This window comes from Myotis daubentonii, chromosome 17 (assembly GCF_963259705.1).
Source record: "Myotis daubentonii chromosome 17, mMyoDau2.1, whole genome shotgun sequence".
Classification (NCBI taxonomy): Eukaryota; Metazoa; Chordata; class Mammalia; order Chiroptera; family Vespertilionidae; genus Myotis; species Myotis daubentonii.
In genome coordinates this window covers 20,025,165-20,045,510 of record NC_081856.1, presented here as the reverse complement: position 1 = coordinate 20,045,510, position 20,346 = coordinate 20,025,165, and the positions used below count along the sequence as shown (strand labels likewise).

Here is a 20,346-nt window from a genome sequence, read left to right as displayed (position 1 = left end):
GCAAAACTGGTGCCACCTCACCCCCAGGGTGGCCTTTCCTCCCCTAGCACATTGCTGGTCATAGGACCCTTCCCTGACCTTTCCTCCCTAGAGATAACATCTATGCCTCAGTTGTATTCCAGGCCCAGAAAAGCAGTAAAACTAGACAGGCAAGACCAGGACCAGCTGCAATGACTAATGACCCCTACCCTGGTTCTGACCAATCAGTGGAGACCACGACCCTAAAAGGATGCTCTACTGAGATCTCCCCTGAGGACACCCCTAAGATCCCCACCTTTGGAAAGTAAATAAAACTCAAGACAAAGAAGCCAGTGTGTGCCCACCTTGGGGCACCCCCACTCGAATCTCCTTCAAATAAAAATATGTTTTTATTGCCCTAGCCAGATGCTCAGTGGATAGAGCATCAGCCCACTGACTGAAGGGTCCCGGGTTTGATTCTGGTCAAAGGCTCAATCCCGAGCTCTGGTCAGGGCGCCTGCAGGAGACAACCAATGGATGTGTTTCTCTCACATCAATGTTTCTGTCTCTCCCCCTGCCTCCCACCCTCTCTTAAAAAAAAAACAAACCAATGGGAAAATGTCCTTGGGTGAAGATTAACAAAAATAAAAATAAGTAAATATGTTTTGTTTCTTTTAAAACATATTTTTATTGATTTCAGAGAGGAAGGGACAGGGAGAGATAGAAACATCAATAATGAGAGAGAATTATTGATTGGCTGCCTCCTGCACACCCCCCATTGGGGATCAAGCCCACAACCCACGCATGTGCCCCTGGCTGGAAATGAACCCAGGACCTTTCAATCCGCAGGCTGACGCTCTATCCACTGTGCCAAATCAGTCAGGGCAATAAATATGTTTTTATTGACTTGAGAGAGAGAGAGAGAGAGAGAGAGAGAGAGAGAGAGAGAGAGAGAGGCGCGCAAAGGGAGAGAAAGATAGAAACATCAATGAGAAAATTCGTCCTGCACGCTCCCTATTTTATCAAGTATTACTCTCTGCTTTCCATGTGAAGAATAACCTCCATTTCCTCTCCATACCTCTGCTTTTTGGCTTCCCCTTCAATTACTGTTAAATGGAAAGTTTCTCTTCAAAGTAGCAACCCTTCACAACAGATTTTCTTGGTTCTGTGGCTCTTTCTGGGATATGGGAAGAATTCTCGAATAAACCCAGGGGTGGAGAACCAAGATGGCGGCATAGGTTAACGCCGGAGTTTGCTGCTTTGAACAACTACTTCAAAAGTGAAACCAAAAAACGGAAGGGACATCACCCAGAACCACAGGAACGCTGGCTGAGTGGAAGTCCTACAACTAGGAGGAAAGAGAAACGCATACGGACACTCAGAGGAGGCGCAGTGCTGAAGTCAAATTCTGAGGTGCGGAGTGCGCAGAGCGGGCTGGCGGCGGAGGGCGCGGTTGTTGTTTTCAATCGGGAGGGAGTCGCAGACTCTGAGCACCAGATCCGGGCGAGTCTTTAGGGACCCAGACTCAAACAGGAGAAGCGGGACTGTCTGGCTTCGGTCAGAGCGAGTGCAGCTTTCTCTCCGAGCTTTGCAGCGGGTGCTGGGACTCAGAGAGGCAGAGCCCCTTGGGACAGGACTGAGAGCCGCCATAACTGCTCTCTCCGGCCCACCCTGTTGATCCTGTGCGACCCGCCCCGCCCAAGCCCTGCACAGAGCCATTTGCCGCATAGCCTCAGGCAAAGGCTAGATTAGCACCTCCCTAGAGGACAGAAGTTCTCTCACTGCTGACACAGCTAATTCTCATAGCCACTTGGCCTGGAGGTCAAACCCTCCCTGGAATTAGCTACAACAATCAAGATTTAACTATAAGACTGCGAACAAAGACCACTAGGGGGTGCACCAAGGAAGCATAACAAAATGCGGAGACAAAGAAACAGGACAAAACTGTCAATGGAGGATACTGAGTTCAGAACCACACTTTTAAGGTCTCTCAAGAACTGTTTAGAAGCTGCCGATAAATTTAATGAGATCTACACGAAAACTAATAAGACCCTCGATCTTATATTGGGGAACCAACTAGAAATTAAGCATACACGGACTGAAATAACGAATATTATACAGACGCCCGACAGCAGACCAGAGGAGCGCAAGAATCAAGTCAATGATTTGAAATGCGAGGAAGCAAAAAACATCCAACCGGAAAAGCAAAATGAAAAAAGAATCCAAAAATGCGAGGATAGTGTAGGGGGCCTCTGGGACAGCTTCAAGCGTACCAACATCAGAATTATAGGGGTGCCAGAAGATGAGAGAGAGCAAGATATTGAAAACCTATTTGAAGAAATAATGACAGAAAACTTCCCCCACCTGGTGAAAGAAATAGACTTACAGGTCCAAGAAGCGCAGAGAACCCCAAACAAAAGGAATCCAAAGAGGACCACACCAAGACACATCATAATTAAAATGCCAAGAGCAAAAGATAAAGAGAGAATCTTAAAAACAGCAAGAGAAAGAAACTCAGTTACCTACAAGGGAATACCCATACGACTGTCAGCTGATTTCTCAACAGAAACTTTGCAGGCCAGAAGGGAGTGGCAAGAAATATTCAAAGTGATGAATACCAAGAACCTACAACCAAGATTACTTTATCCAGCAAAGCTATCATTCAGAATTGAAGGTCAGATAAAGAGCTTCACAGATAAGGAAAAGCTAAAGGAGTTCATCACCACCAAACCAGGATTATATGAAATGCTGAAAGGTATCCTTTAAGAAGAGGAAGAGGAAGAAAAAGGTAAAGATACAAATTATGAACAACAAATATGCATCTATCAACAAGTGAATCTAAGAATCTAGTGAATAAATAATCTGATGAACAGAATGAACTGGTGATTATAATAGAATCAGGGACATAGAAAGGGAATGGACTGACTATCCTTGGGGGGGAAAGGGGGGTGGGAGATGTGGGAAGAGACTGGACAAAAATCGTGCACCTATGGATGAGGACAGTGGGTGGGGAGTGAGGGCGGAGGGTGGGGTGGGAACTGGGAGGAGGGGAGTTATGGGGGGAAAAAAAAGGAACAAATGTAATAATCTGAACAATAAAGATTTAATTAAAAAAAAAAAAAGAATTCTCTTTTACTTCCTTAGTTGCATAAGTCCATGGAATCACAGCTAAATCTGCCCTAATTCAGTATGCTTACAGAGATACTATAGGAATCCCATCCTGATTGGCTAGACATCAAGAAAAAAAAAAGTATAGAACATAGATCTCTTGGCTACAGCTTGTTATATGAAAACTAGAGGCCCAGTGAACGAATTCATGCATCGGTGGGGTCCCTCAGCCTGGCCTCAGGGATTGGGCTGAAATCAGCTCTCCGACATCCCCTGAGGGATCCCAGGTTGTGAGAGGGTTGTTCTCGAGTAACATACCCCGGAATCGCGCTCCCCCCTATCTGGTTCCTGGTGCATCACCCAAGAACCACAGCTGCCAAGCCACTGCAGTTCGGCAGCTCCTGCATTCAGCATCTGCCCCCTAGAGGTCATCATAACTACAGGTCTGACGGTCGCTTAGGCTTTTATATATATCAGCGGTTCTCAACCTGTGAGTCGCGACCCCTTTGGGGGTCGAACGACCCTTTCACAGGGGTCGCCTAAGACCATCGGAAAACATATATATAATTACATATTGTTTTTGTGATGAATCACTATACTTTAATTATGTTCAATTTGTAACAATGAAAATACATCCTGCATATCAGATATTTACATTATGATTCATAACAGTAGCAAAATTACAGTTATGAGTAGCAACAAAAATAATTTTATGGTTGGGGGTCACCACAACATGAGAAACTGTATTAAAGGGTCCCAGTATTAGGAAGTTTGAGAACCACTGATATATGTAGATGGGATGCCAAAGCCCGATTCTAATACAAAGTCTTAATGTTTACAAGCCCAGCCAGCACAAGCAAAAACACATACTTTTAACATTCAAACATACAAACTTCTAAGATGGTTACTATGGTAAACAGGTGATGTCTTAAAAGTTTGAAAGGCAACCTTCAAATCTGAGATCTCCAACAGCCAAATGAGTTGCAAAATGTATATAAGAATCATTACATCACATCTTCTCTTTTGAGAGGGCTATAGGACCAAATTAAAATGATGGAGTATGCAACAGATGTACATCTGTTTTACTACTGGAGGAGCCAGCAACAATTGTTCAAAAAAAAATACTGTATTTATTTATTTTTAAAAAATATATTTTATTGATTTTTTACAGAGAGGAAGGGAGAGAGATAGAGAGTTAGAAACATCGATGAGAGAGAAACATCCATCAGCTGCCTCCTGCACATCTCCTACTGGGGATATGCCCGCAACCCAGGTACATGCCCTTGACCGGAATCGAACCTGGGACCTTTCAGTCCGCAGGCCGACACTCTATCCACTGAGCCAAACCGGTTTCGGCAAATACTGTATTTAAATTAAAAAGACAGGCCACTGTGGCAGCCATGGAGATACAATGCTTGGATCTTCCCTTAACAAAGACATAAGCCTTTCAGCTGCAGGAAGTCTAGAAATAGAGCCACCAACAGCGGTGGCTTTGAGATTCATCATATGCACCTTTCATTCATTCATTCCAAGGCCTGGCTCTTCCAGGGCAGGCCCCAGCCAATGACTGAATAGTGGGGGCCTGGCCATTCCTGCCTAATGAAAACTCATCTACAGGGTAATCCTTGCTTTGGAGCTCCCCGCTGTTTTGGCTGTCCAACTTGTAGTGCAACCTGAGACTCTCCTTGTCCATTTAGTTTCCTCTCCACCTTCCTTATACAGATGTGAATCTGTGTTGTAGTCTAGTCTGTAGTCCAAAATTGCTTCATTCTCCATTATCCTATAGACCTTACCCCACAACAAACCTCTTCCATTTCTTACTCCGTATCAGCATCTCCTTCCCACATAATATGCTGAGATAATGTCCTGAACTAATACACCACTTCTCTTACAAATATACAAGTAGTTTCCCTATTTTATAGATATACTTCTCACGTACATATACACACACTCACACATACACACATACCACAACCATAGCCAAACAAGCTAAGAAATTATTTTTTAAAAAATATTTGTGATTTTAGAGAGGAAGGGAGAGGGAGAGATAGAAACATCAATGATGAGAGAGAATCATTGATTGGCTACCTCCTGCATGCCCCATACTGGGGATCAAGCCCTGAGCATGTATCAACCGTGACCTCCTGGTTCATAGGTCAATGCTCAACCACTGAACCACACCAGCTGGGCAAGCTAAGAAATTATTTTATAGGCTAAATCTTTAAAGTTCAAATATGAAGTATATTTTAATATATCAACATTAATTTTTCACCTAATTTCTTAACATTTTAAAAATTTTACCACATATTTTCAACTTCAATAACTATACCTATTAAAGCAGTGGTTCTCAACCTTCCTCATGCCGCCACCCTTTAATACAGTTCCTCATATTGTGGTGACCCTCAACCATAAAATTATTTTTGTTGCTACTTCATAACTGTAATTTTGCTACTGTTAGGAATCGTAACGTAAATATCTGATATGCAGGATGTATTTTCATTGTTAGCGACCCACAGGTTGAGAACCGCTGTAAAGGAATCCATAATCGTCCAAGTTCATCATATGAATAAAATAGGCCTACAGAAGCATCCTTATTATGCTTAAACCTTTCACTGTATCCAATAGCACTAAATATGTCAGTTAAAAATTGTTAACTATAGTGCCCTGGCCAGTGTGGGTCATTTGGTTGGAGCGTAGTCCCGTATACCAAAAGGTGGCAGGTTCAATTCCCAATCAGGGAACATACCCAGTTTGTGGGTTCAATCCCCAGTTGGGGCACATGCAGAAGGCAACCAATTGATGTCTCTCTCTCACATCAATGTTTCTCTCTCTATCTCTCCCTTTCTCTCATTAAAATCAATGTAAAAAAATAGTTAACTATAAGGCACTAAAACATACTAGGAACAAAAATAAGATTACCTTGTATTTTACACACTTTAGAATTTATAAAGCATTTCTACAGATATTATCTTGTTGGATTATCAATTACTTTGCAGGGATTACTTCAGATTTACAGATAAAGAAACTGATGGGCAAATAAATTATTTGTCTCAAGTCAGAACTAGATTTCCAAATTTTTTACTAATGGAATTGAACTCAAACCACAGGCAATAGTTAATACAATTGATGGCAGTCCATATTTTGTTACTAATTCCTAGCTGAACACCTGAATAAAAATAAGAAAACTTCAGTCTCTATCTTGTCATTATCAAAGATCTAAGCACAAAGAACTAGTCTGTCAGGTAGCTGACCCCATGAAAACAAAATATTTAAGTAATGTCTAAAAAACGAGATTAATAGCCCAGACTGGTTTGGCTCAGTGGATAGAGCATTGGCCTGCGGACTGGAGGGCCCCGGGTTCGATTCTGGTCAGGGGCACGTGCCGGGGTTGCCGGCTTGATCCCCAGTCAGGGGCTTGCAGGAGGCAGCCTATCAATGATTCTCTCCCATCATTGATGTTTCAATCTCTCTCTCTCCCTTCCTCTTTATAAAAAAAAATGTATTTAAAAAAATGAGATTAATAAAATTTATCCAGGAGCCAAGAACACTAATCAAAAAAACACTGTCTTATAGGTGAGTTTAGATGATTCTGCACTGATATAATTTAACTTGTAGTATTTGACAATTACAAAAGAACTTTTGTGACCACTCAAACCAAAGAAACCACAATATAAGTTTTAAAAAGTCAAATTAAATTAAGTGATTATTTATTAGTTTTAAAGGCAGTCATCTCCTATCTACACTAATAAAAGAGAAACATGGTAATTGGCGTATGACCGCTACCATTGGCTAATCAGCGAGATATGCAAATTAACTGTCAGCCAAGATGGCAGCCGGCAGCCAGGCAGCTTGAAACTAACATGAGGCTTGCTTGCCTCAGTGACGGAGGAAACCAACGTTCCCCGCCTGCCGCTGCAGGCCTCTGAGCGGGCAGTTTAAGAAACATTGTAACGAATACCGCCGGACTTCAGCCAGCAGATTCGCAACATTGTAAGCAAAGGCCAGAAACCTACTTTCAGCCGTGGAGGCCTAAGAGCTGGAGCCAAGCCTCAAAGCTAAAGCTGGCCCAGAAAAAAGAAAAAAAAAAGAAGAAAAGGAGCAGTTGGGAGCTTCAGTCACCCCCAGCCTGAAAACAGCCCTCAGCCCCTCACCCAGACTGGCCAGGCACCCCAGTGGGGACCCCCACCCTGATCCAGGACACCCTTTAGGGCAAACCAGCCGGCCCCACCCATGCACCAGGCCTCTATGCTATATAGTAAAAGGGTAATATGCCTCCCAGCACCAGGATCAGCGGAGCCGAGAGGCCTCCCAGCACCGGGATCAGCGTGACAGGGGCAGGCGCCCCAACCCCCTGATCAGCCCTGCTCTGTGCCTGATAGGGGGGAGCTCCCCAACCCCTCCCCCCCCCGGGCCCTGCTCTGTGTGTGACAGGGGCAGCACCCCAACCCCCTGATTGGCCCTGCTCTGTGTGTGACAGGGTACAGAGCCCCAACCCCCCTGATGGGCCCTGCTCTGTGCATGACAGGGGGTGGCGCCGCAACCTCCCCATCAACCCTGCCTTGAGTGTGACAGGGGGTGGTGCCCCTACCGCCCAATCAGCCCTACCCTGAGCGTGACTGAGGGTGGCATCGCAACCTCCCAATCCGCCCTGCTCTGTGCATGACAGGGGAAGGCGCCCCAACTCCCCAACTGGCCCTGCTCTGAGCCCGACCAGGGGCTGCACCTAGGGATTGGGCCTGCCTTCTGCCACCCGGGAGCAGGCCTAAGCCAGCAGGGTGTTATCTCCCGAGGGGTCCCAGACTGCGAGAGGGCACAGGCCGGGCTGAGGGACCTCCCCCCCGAGTGCACAAATTTTTGTGCACCAGGCCCCTAGTATAAGATAAAAAATGAACTAAGATAAAGCCTCAGAAAGCTTACCTTTTCCTTCCAGACACAGTAGAAATATCAAAACACTGAATCTTCAATTTCTAGCCTCTACAAAGATAACAGCAAGGCCTAAGAAAGGAGCAAACCAGACATCCCCAGAGGCAACACAGCTGAAGGACCAGAGATAAATTAACAGCCTCAGTATTTTCCTCACCCACAAAACTGTTATCTATCAAACCTACTTCAAAATGTTGTAAGTAACAAGATGAACCGTACAATTACAAACCACCCATTAGCTAAAATGCTAATTAAATAGCACTAGTCCCTGAAAGCCTTCTCAATGATACTCAGGAAAATATCACCAAAAGCCCTTTTTGTCATAATACTGATTAAGGTTCTTTTCAGTTAAGACTAGGATGAAGTAACAAAAGAATTTTGTGCTGTACTGTAACATTGCATATTTTCAAATGTGATTAGTCACCTGTATTGCTCTGCTAGCAATTCAATTTACTTTACAAAACTTCACACAAGGCAAGATTTTCTTTTTAAAAAATATCCATAAACATGTTTATGAACATTTTAAAATAAAATTTGAACGTTTACATAAGGACTAGTATTAAAAACAAATATTTAAGTCCTAGTCGGGTTGGCTCAGTAGATAGAGTGTTGGCCTATGGACTGAAGGGTCCCGGGTTCAATTCCAGTCAAGGGCACATGCCTAGGTTGCGGGCTCGATCCCCAATGGGGCGTGTGCAGGAGGCAGCTGATCAATGATTCTCTCATCATTGATGTTTCTATCTCTCTCTCCCTCTCCCTTCCTCTGAAATCAATAAAAAATTTAAAAATATATATATGTACATATATAAGAAACATAAGAATATTGACCATCAGAACTTTTTTGTACATATAACCCATATTAGAATTAAAATTTCAGTAAAATGATATATTAACAATGAGTACACATATAACAAGAAGATCCACGTTTCTACTGCATTGGGAGACACTATTGTACTTACTTCTGTATAACGTTTTGCAAGCTTAACATCATACCCAGTTCTCCCTTCATCTTTTCTCGGTTAGCGCGGCATTCTGCCAAGTATCGAAGAGCCTACAGGAGAAACAGTAATACATTAATTCATGTGTCCAGACTATTCAAAATTAAACCCACTACTAACTTACTGCAAGAGGAAAACAGCTTTTTGTTTTTACAATCAATTGGTTTTGAAGTGTTTAGAAACCCTTCTTTAAATGTGATCATCAGAGCAGTCCCCTTGGCGTAAAATGATCCTCTGAGCTAAAGTAGCTGATTCTGCTCTTTGAAATGAAGGCTCCTAACTTATTTGCAAGGTCAAAATTAGATTGTTCCCGGTTTTATTTTCATCACTTCATCTTGTCAAGGATACAAGAAACTATATTCCATTTATTAATTTCAGGGAGTAGTCCCTAGAGCCATCATTTTCCTAGATGCTTTTCACTTAAGAATCAAAATAAACTGCTGAGGGGGCAAAACATACAACCACCTTCATGGAATCAACTGCTTCTAGTTTTACAATTCACCTTCAATATGTCTTTTTGTACTGAGAAGCAAAAGATGAGCTCACCTCACCAATTTCTACTTTCTGAGTTCATTTTTTCTAGGGTGCTTTTTTCTTAAAATTTAAAGTACATTTTGTAAGTATATCCTTCATATTCCAATTCTCTAGAGATCTCATTAGCTGTTTTACAGACCCCATAATCTCTCATCATTCACCAGACTTTGGTACATGATTCTCAGGAGAATACCTCTGTGAACCACCCATCCAAAACTCTGCCATCTCAGTCCAGTGACGTTCACATTTTCTACTGGTCCTCTACACCATTTTCAAAGGGCCTGATCTTTACCAAAAACAATGCCATCTATGTAACCCCAAATTCAACCTCTCTCTGTCTACAATCTCCTATTCTTTCTGCAACTTGACTTTCATTTCAGTCCATAAAGGATTAACAGCCATGGGTACTGCCATCCTTCCATAAAAAAATAATAACCAGGACAAGAGGCAGCATAGCATTGTAATCCCTGAGAAGAGAAATGACAAAGTGGGCCCTACAATTGCCCCATCTTACAGTGTTGGAAGCAGTTTCCAGACTGTAGCACAGTGAGGAGGAGCCCAGATGGAGCTCACTGTTCTTGCTGAGTTAGGGGATCAGAGATCAGAGTTGGGGAGGTTGGGGTGGTGCAGTATAATAAATATTTGATCTCTGGTTCCTGGCACAAAGCTCTTAAAACCCTTGGAACTTTCTGGGTGGCGAGATTGAGCTCTACAAAAACTCTTGGACAAGGAGATTCAGAATTTCTCAGTTGTGAGTACGTCCCCCGCCAGGAGGGAGGTGCACTCCAACTCCACAGGAATAGAAGTTCCTGTGCTCAGGACCCTTCCAGACCTTGCCCTATGTACCTGTTCACACGCTTCCTTTATAATAAACTAGGAAACGTAAATAAAAAGTGGCTTCCTGAGTTATGTGAGCCATTCTAGTAAATTATCAAACCTGAGGAGGGGGTCAGTGTAACCCCCAATTTATAGCTGCTCAGTTAGAAATATAGGTGACCTGATATTTGCAACTGGCTTTTGAAGAGAGGGCAGTCTTGTGGGACTTGGAGTTTAATAGCTCCAGCTGGTTAGTGTCAGAATTGAACTGGACTGTTGAACACACAGCTGGTACCCACAGAGGATCAGAGAATTGATTGGTGTCAGAAAACACTTTTTCAAATTCTCCTTAATCGTAAAATTACAACACGGAGACTGAAACTACTAAAGGCAACTTACGAGCAAAGCTGAGTGGACAACTGGGGGGTTGGGATGGTCCATAAATAAAATAAGGCCAGGCAGACATCCCTGATCCTGGACAATGGCTCTTCTATTTAATGGATCTGCCGCCAGATCGCGCAGCTGGTTCACTACCGATAGAGCATCGGGTTCTTCATTCATGGTGGAGGAGGAAGAATTCATCTTCTATGCCATACACATGAACAAAATCTTCTTCAGTTCTGTAGAAATAGTTTGCAAAATTAGTTCTAGGCTGCTGAAGGACATATATGCATTTGTTAAACAATCAGGATTACAACACCTTTAGAAAGAAACAGAGGAGTCTAAATCACGAAAAAGAATTGGCAATTCCACAGTTTAGGTAAAATGAACATAGGCAGCTGACTAAAAATATTAAAAAAAAAAACAAGTTATTTATGTGTATACAATGTTCAAAGAATATACGTCATCTTCAATATTACAATAAATTCCTTTTAGTAACACATATTTTAACACTAAAGTACCACAAGGAACAAGATCTTTACAGTTCAAGATTGTAACACACAAAGGATTGTAACCCTCACTACACTTCTCAAACTGTAACATTACCAGTGCTTTTTTCTCTAGAACATTTCTGGAGCCTAAGTCCCATCTCGGGGAAAATGGCTAGCTGACAGCTTTTTTCTTATTCATCTATGAACAAAACCCAGCAAACTGAGTCTACAAAAGATAAAATCCATCAGGAAAAAGGGAGGAGTCAAAGAAGGATGTGAACAAAGAAACCAAGAAGAGTACCTCACCCTGGGCCTGAGGCCAGTGGAGTTTGGGAGGTCACAGTGAATCTGATCTAAATCTAGGCACACCTGTCCATCTCTGAGTGTGCCACATTCAGAAGAATGAAACAGAATTTGGTTGATTCATTTGACAGATAAGTCAACAGTCATAGAGAAGTTAAATTCCCCCCGGGGGAAAAAAGTTAGTATGGTATAGAACTTGGCTAAAATCTTATTTACTAGCTCCTAAACGGTCAGCAGTCTTTCCACTTCCCATACAATTCTTTTACATTCCTATACAATTCCATAAAAGTGAACATATTTTTTAAAAAAATGTAACATGGTAAACATACAAAAGCCAAGATTATACAAAATAATCTTCATATAAACAGAAAGTTAAAAATATAACTTCAAATCAAGTTACACAATGTACTGGTATACTCCTTACACCTAGAATATAAAGGTACAAATACTTTCCACAAATTACTAAGTTTAATGTTAATTTCAATAACACTGCCAACTGGGGAAAGATGTTGGAGACAAAATTATAACTATAGAAAAGCTATTACAGTTATTTTGGCCCGGCTGGTGTGGCTCAGTGGTTCATGGCTGACTACGAACCAGGTCACGGGTTATGGGCTCGATCCCCAATAGGAAACGTGCAGGAGGCAGCTAATCAATGATTCTCAATGATGTTTCTATCTCTCCTTTCCTCTCTGAAATCAATAAAATAAAAATATAAATTTATTTTTTTATTTTTTTGAACTTGGACTAAGACTGTTGGCAATAAATTTGGGACTTGTTGGGCCCACATCCCCAGGGGTCTGCCCACCAGGGAAAGCACCAAAGCCTATACCCCTGGAGATCCACCGACACAGGGCAGTCCCAGAGAAGTAAAGCAGCGGGGCTGGGAGGACATAACCTTTACTGGGTAGGACAATCTCCTTCAGTCACTTCCTTGTAGCTTATCAGTAGAGCAGCGACCTTGGAATAGCCCTTATAATGGAACACAGAGATTAACCCAGACAAGAGTAAAATCAACAGAACTAGATAGAGACAGGATTTTTGGTAAAGGTCAGATAAGAAACTATGGAAATGAAACAAGGAACTGTAGGTTACCCAAAACATACCATGATGTGATTATAGAGGCATACTTATAGGATCAAATGGTATAAATACAGATGTAACAGGACAATAAAAAAAGAACCTGGCTATGCTGATCAACTGAATGCAGTCTCCATGTCATTCCTTCTTCCCCGACTCTGTCCACACCTTTGGGAACCCCTGGACCTGCTGGGGTTGGACCCCAACACAACCCTGGAGTCTTTGACAACCGGTCCTCTACCAAACTGTGGCCACCCTGGATGCTGGAGACAGGCGAGTGGTCAGAACAGCTGCCTCCAAGACCCCTATATTCAAGTCTGCCTTCCCAACTATATCCAAGCACCAAGCACTAACTGCCACCGTGTCAGGGGCTAGCCCAGCTCTGGGAGACTGCCTTGGAGAATCCCCAAGCGCTCCTGCCAGCGGCGCCCGGCCCGGCCCTGGCCCCCCCTCGGAGCCAGGATGCAGCCTCCTGCCGCTGCCTCCTTAATTAATCCTGGAGAATGGGGCCGCGGCGGGGGTTCTCGGCCGGCTGGGGGACTGGCGCTCTGCGGCCCCCACGGCCCCCACCCCCCGCGCGGGGGTGCGGCGGAGGGTGGGGCGCGGAGCCCTATAAACTTATTTTGTTGCCAGTGTGGCTCGGTTGGTTGATGTTCACCTGCATGCACCCGAGGGGTTGCCAGTTCAAACTCTTGTCAGGGCACATGCTTGGGTTTCAGGATTCACTCCTAGTAGGGGGCGTGCAGGAGGCAGCCAATTTATGTATCACTCTCACAGATGTTTCTGCTTCTCTCTCTCTCCCTCTCTCTCTGAAAATCAATAACAAAAATTTTTAAGTTATTGGAGGGGGGGCGGTAAAAAAGTAGAACTGGCTCTACCATATATTTAAATTTACAAAGTTATTAAGAGTAAAGCAGCAGGACTGGGGTGGAGGTAGAAAGAGATAAAAATATTACTCCCAGTAAAGCTGTTTATATACTCAATAAAGTGAGTCAGACTCAGGGCCCACTACTTGGTAACCATGATTTTAGGCAAATCACTTATACCCTTTATCTGTTTCTTAATCTGTAAAATGGGGTTAGTTGTAGCAGCTACCAAATGGTGCAATGTCCAAATTAAAGAACATGTTAGATTGGTGCCTAGCACATAGCAAATGCTCAATAAATAATAGTTAAAAATTACAAGGAGTCAAAAATCAATGAAAAATTATTCAATAAATTGGAATAACTTCTAAGCCATTTTTAAAACCACTGCTAAGGATCTTTAACTCATACCACGTACCAAAAAAAATCATATTCTGGATAAAATACATACAATGTATAAAGGTTTTAAGTCTGCATGCAAATGAAAAGTAAAGGATTCAGCGAAAACAAGGCTTTATCAAGATAGTATTTGGGAGGCAATTTTCTGAAAATGGAAAAAATTACAGTTACTGGAGCAATTTTAAAAAAAGACTTAAAGAAAAGAAGTAGACTGAATACACAGGCATAAGGCGGGGTTTGGGGGCATGGTGTATCTTAAGTGCTTCTATTATCAACAGCCTGAATATCCCTGCTTATAAACCAGCTTACCCATGAGCTTTATGTGCTGTCACCAACACAGACCCTAATCCACAATGGAATCAGCAGAACCAATTACTGGCTCAGAGGCCCAAGTAGGCAAGTCACAGTTAAGAACCAAATACTCAGGGTGATAGCATTTTACATAAAACATTGGCCTTGAAACGGAAGAGCTCTATTCTCACCGAGGGAGTCCTTGGAGAACTAACTACTCAGTGGGAAGGATTCTGGAAAGTGTACAGCCTTCTTGTTCCTTTGAAATGAACCAAAGTCAAAACAGTTAAAACTTCCAATCCTCAAAGCTCAGTGATGGGGAGAGGGCTCAAATAAGGATCTGCATAGGAAAAGCAACAAATACCCAAACATAAGAAGCAGAGGCTGAAGCTGTGGTCAAGTACTGCATTTCCTATGGACTTAAACAAAGGCAAAGAAAGGCAGGCAGAAGCTGTGATTTGCCCCCCTAAATTAGATGAGTTTTTTTAAGATATATTTTTATATTTCAGAAAGGAAAGGAGAGGGAGAGAGAGATAGAAACATCAATGATGAAAGAATCATTGATGGTCTGCCTCCTGCATGCCCCCTACTGGGGATGGAGCCCCAAACCCGGGCATGTACCCTGACCAGGAATCCAACAGTAACCTCTTGGTTCATAGGTCCAGTCTCAACCACTGAGCAACACCAGCTGGGCCTGTTTTTCTACTTTTTTTAAGATATATTTTTATCAATTTCAGAGAGGAAGGGAGAGGAAGAGAGAGCGAGAAACATCAATGATGAGAGAGAATCATTGATCGGATGCCTCCTGCACGCCCCCAACGGGGGATCAAGCTCACAACCTGGGCATGTGCCCTTGACCATGTGCCCTTGCCGAAATCGAACCTGGGACCCTTCAGTTCACAGTCTGACAAACCAGCCAGGGCTGCTTTTTTACTTTTAAGACCAGCACCTGATGTCTTACAAATTAGTTTTGAGACCACCCTAGAGATCCAGCACAGAAGCTCTCCCACTGCAGACACAGCGGACTCTCATAGCCAGTTAGCCTGGAGGTCAAATCACCCCCACTATTGCCGACAACAATCAAGGCTTAACTACAACAAGACTGCGCACAAAGACCACTAGGGGGTGCACCAAGAAAGCATAAAAAATGCGGAGACAAAGAAACAGGACAAAACTGTCAATGGAGGATACTGAGTTCAGAACCACACTTTTAAGGTCTCTTAAGAACTGTCTAGAAGCCGCTGATAAATGTAGTGAGATCCTCAAGAAAACTAATGAGACCCTCGGTGTTATGATAAAGAACCAACTAGAAATTAAGCATACGCGGACTGAAATAACGAATACTATACAGACTCCCAACAGCAGACCAGAGGAGCTCAAGAATCAAGGCAAAGATTTGAAATGCGAAGAAGCAAAAAACACCCAACCAGAAAAGCAAAATGAAAAAAGAATCCGATGCCAAAACCGGTTTGGCTCAGTGGATAGAGCGTCGGCCTGCGGACTGAAAGGTCCCAGGTTCGATTCCGGTCAAGGGCATGTACCTGGGTTGCGGGCACATCCCCAGTGGGAGATGTGCAGGAGGCAGCTGATCGATGTTTCTCGCTCATAGATGTTTCTAACTCTCTATCTCTCTCCCTTCCTCTCTGTAAAAAATCAATAAAATATATTTAAAAAAAAAAAAAAAAGAATCCGAAAATACAAAGATAGTGTAAGGAGCCTCTGGGACAGCTTCAAGTGTACCAACATCTGAATTATAGGGGTGCCAGAAGATGAGAGAGAGCAAGATATTGAAAACCTATTTGAAGAAATAATGACAGAAAACTTCCCCCACCTGGTGAAAGAAATAGACTTACAGGTCCAAGAAGCGCAGAGAACCCCAAACAAAAGGAATCCAAAGAGGACCACACCAAGACACATCATAATTAAAATGCCAAGAGCAAAAGACAAAGAGAGAATCTTAAAAGCAGCAAGAGAAAGAAACTCAGTTACCTACAAGGGAATACCCATACGACTGTCAGCTGATTTCTCAACAGAAACTTTGCAGGCCAGAAGGGAATGGCAAGAAATATTCAAAGTGATGAATTCCAAGAACCTACAACCAAGATTACTTTATCCAGCAAAGCTATCATTCAGAACTGAAGGTCAGATAAAGAGCTTCACAGATAAGGAAAAGCTAAAGGAGTTCATCACCACCAAACCAGTATTATATGAAATGCTGAAAGGTATCCTTTAAGAAGAGGAAGAAGAAGAAAAAGGTAAAGATACAAATTATGAACAACAAACATACATCTATCAACAAGTGAATCTAAGAATCAAGTGAACAAATAATCTGGTGATCATAATAGAATCAGGGACATAGAATGGGAATGGACTGACTATTCTTGGGGGGGAAGGGGTGTGGGAGATGCGGGAAGGTACTGGACAAAAATCGTGCACCTATGGATGAGGACAGTGGGTGGGGAGTGAGGGCGGAGGGTGGGGCGGGAACTGGGAGGAGGGGGGTTATGGGGGGAAAAAAGAGGAACAAATGTAATAATCTGAACAATAAAGATTTAATTAAAAAAAAACAAATTAGTTTTGAATTACTATTTAAATATTCATGTATATTTTAAGATTTTGGATGCATAGCTAAAATTGCCAAAACATAGTTAATATTTTTTAAAAAATATCCTCACCAGCAAATGAGAAAAATGTATAAACAAACAAAACAAAAAAAACTTTCTGTCTTTATAATTCGTCTTATTGCAACACGTACGTACATACTGCATACCTTTTATTTTCTCTCTTTTTTGGGGGGGGGGGGGGAAGGCGGGGTTCAATTTGGACAAATCAGTACAAGACAGTGGATACTCCCCAAACGTGAACAAGCACTCTGGTCACCTACGAGATCTTGTTAAAAAGCAGATTCTGATTTATTAGGTAGGGTGAGGACTGAAATTCTGCATTTCCAACAAACTTCCAGGGGAAGGCTATGGTGGTCAGGGCAACCACACTTACAAGGAACTAGGAGTGAGGTGATTGATGTGAGACACCTATAAGGGTAGATGTCTGAAAGATTTTTCTTTCAGCCAAGATTTATGATTCGACTAAAAGAATTATTAAGCTCGCAAATACTAAGAGCAACAGCGGGCGCACACACCTGATCAGTGAGGAGAGTTTCATTTATTTATTTTTAAAATATATTTCTTTATTGATTTCAGAGAGGAAGGGAGAGGGGGGAGAGAGAGAAACATCAATGATGAGAGAGAATCATTGATCGGCTGCCTCCTGCACGCCCCCCACGGGGGATCGATCCCACAACCCGGGCATGTGCCCTTGGCCAGAATCGAACCCAGGACCCTTCAGTCCGCAGGGCGACGCTCCATCCACTGAGCCAAACCAGCTAGGGCGAGGCGAGTTTTTAAAAGACAACCGTAAGTATTGAGATCACACCTGGCTTTCCCCTTACTAGCAACTCACAGCAACTCTTTGAAAAGTTGGTTCACCCCCTTCGAGCCTCAATTTCCTCACATCATACTCCTGAGTAGCTGTCCAGATCAAACAAAATGAAAACTTTAGATGATAGAGTACCGGCAGCTACCAAACAAGAACCATCCTTGATCCTGTGGGGACTCACTTCTATTCCCCCAGATTTGGGGGGGGCATGTCCTGCACCGCCCTAACATATCAGCACGCCACCTCGAAAGGGGCTGCTAACAGCCCCAATGCATCCCAAGAAGGGTTTTTAAAATACAAGGATGTGAAGACTGGTCCCTCCTGAATGAAGTCAAACACAACCATGTGATTGTGCGCTTAGTGCAGACATGAAGGTGCAGAAAAACTAATAGAAAGTTACCGAAGAAGCGCCCGGAGAGATGAAGCGAGATGACACCCATTAGTAAATACTAGGGTTCCTACAAATCGGGCGTGCGGGGCACGGAGAGGCAGCGGATAAACCTGACATTTGCACAGGGCACATGGGAGCAGGGCGCCTTCACGAGCCCGGCGGGGTCCTGATAAGAAGGCGGGCGGAGCGAGCGCCCTGCCCAGGCCGATCCGCCGACTCGGAGCAGGGTCCGCTCTCCGCGGCCTTCCCGTCCCCGCCGCTCGGGCTCCCGCCCCCGGACCCTACGTACCGCTCCCGGGGGTTCAGGAGTCCGGGGCCTGCTGCACCATCGGGGCCGCACCAACGGAGGAGGCAGAGGGCCCCGGAGGCGTGGAGCGGGCCCCCCCGTCCGCAGCCGCGGCCTCGGAGACGGCGGACCGACTCCCAAAGCCAAACAGCGAGGGCGCCAGCGGAAAAAGGTTCTACAGACTCTCCCCCATGACCCTGAACCTGCCGGCGGTGCTGCCCTCTGATTGGCTGATGCCATTGCAACGTGAAGAGAAGACACCCAATCCGCGAAGGCGTTCTTGCACGGAAGCGTTCATTGGTGACCCGGGGAAATGCACTGAGTGTTGAACGGAAGGGGCCAATGAGAACCCAAGAACCCGGGTTGGACTGAACGCCGCTCCGTCCGCTGAACGGGATTCCGGCTGAGAAATCTTCGCCCTTTTCCGGCTCCGAGTCCCTGCGCCCCAGCGGCGAGGGGATTCCCCCGCTCCTGCGTTCAGAAATTCAAACGGACCGTGTGTGTGTGTGTGTGTGTGTGTGTGTGTGTGTGTGTGTGTGTGTTTTCTCTAGAAACTCTTGTAGTTCTAATAACGCAGTTTCATTCGCTTCTGTGAGTCTTATTTGAATTTTTCCAAGAACACTGGCACCATCTGAGGCTTTCTATTTCGTTCATTCCTTGCTAATGTAGAGTCTTCCTAGCAGCTCGAAGTTCGAGTACTTTGATTCGTCCGTGAGTTGAAAAGCCAAACGTTTACTTTTGCCCAAATTTACTTACCTCCCCTGATTCTTGATTACCCTCCTCCTCCTCCTAATAAACTCAAACAGCAAATAGGAGCAAAGTGGAGTAGAAAAGGTCTCTTTTGCACTATTTGACCTATTGCAAAAAAGGTTGGGCATGGTTTCTGTTTCCCCAAGTCACAAGAGGGAGTGGTTATAAGTGAACACAGAGTCTAAAATACAAAGAAAAAAGAGATGATACATGCCTAGGGCTGGAAACACCAGCCTCACTTGTTAACAATCAACCACACCAATCAATTTCTGGAATTGGGGGGAGGAAGGGAGAGAGGAGGAAATTGTAGTGTAGAAAACGATATAAAATCTAAGTGCAGCCCAGCTGATGTGTCTCAGTAATTGAACTTGGTCAGGGTTCGATTCCTGGCCAGGGCACATGCCCGGGTTTCGGGCTCGATCCCCAGTGAGGGGCATGCGGGAGGCAACCTATCCATGATTCTCCCTCATCACTGATGTTTCTATCTCTCCCACTCACTTCCTCTGAAATAAATAAAAATATATTTTTTAAAATTAAATGTAATCACCTGACATTAAAGTATAGACACATTTTTCCTAGTAAATTGCCATATAGAGGGTAGATGACTGGCATTAAAAAGCAGGGGCTGTATTTGCAAAAAAAATAATTACCAGTTTCATAAGCATCTATGAATTATTAGTCATAGGGAAGTCTTTAAGGCTTTAAGAATTTATATTCTTGCCCTAGCCAGTTTGGCTCAATGAATAAAGTGAGCGTTGGCCTGCAGACTGAAGGGTCCCGGCTTCGATTCTGGTCAAGGGCATATACCTAGGTTGCAGGCTCAATCCCTGGCCCTGGTCAGGGCTTGTGCCTGCAGGAGGCAACCAATCTCACATAGATGTTTCTCTCTCTCTCCTCCCTCCCTTCCACACTTTCTAAAAATCAATGGGAAAATATCTTTGGGTGAGGAATGAATGAATGAATGAATGAATGGATGAATAGTTTATATTCTCATATTGAAAGTATATGAACTTGACACGAGTGAAGTTATACTATTTGCCATTATGAGTCATTGCTTGTTCTTAGCCTCAGAGAGCTTGCCACAAGACACAGCTGGAATATCCAGTTTCTCAATGGCTGTGTTGCTTAAGACACATGAATAAGACAATGGCAGTCTCATTCACTCATTTTTTTTAAACAACCATTTATGAAACACATATAAGAGACAGTCTTAGCAATGAATTAAAAGATAAGGAAAACCATAATTACTGCCCTCAAGGAGCTCATGGCCTAGTTACAGCTGTGGGCAAACTACGGCCCGCGGGCCGGATCCGCCCGTTTGAAATGAATAAAACTAAAA

The 20,346-nt window shown here is 43.6% G+C and overlaps 1 protein-coding gene across 1 annotated transcript in view; it reads right to left on the bottom strand.

The window, feature by feature from the left end:
- ARMC1 (armadillo repeat containing 1) overlaps positions 1-18,453 on the bottom strand; it is a 30,274-nt gene extending 11,821 nt beyond the window's left edge. Inside the window, exons 1-3 of the mRNA XM_059673024.1 lie at positions 18,261-18,453; positions 10,737-10,957; positions 8,949-9,040 (exon numbers count right to left, since the gene is read on the bottom strand). Of these exons, the coding sequence (XP_059529007.1) occupies positions 8,949-9,040; positions 10,737-10,919 (275 nt within the window). The 5' untranslated portion in view covers positions 10,920-10,957; positions 18,261-18,453. The remainder of the gene's footprint in view (positions 1-8,948; positions 9,041-10,736; positions 10,958-18,260) is intronic.
- Between the last annotated feature and the right edge of the window lie 1,893 nt (positions 18,454-20,346).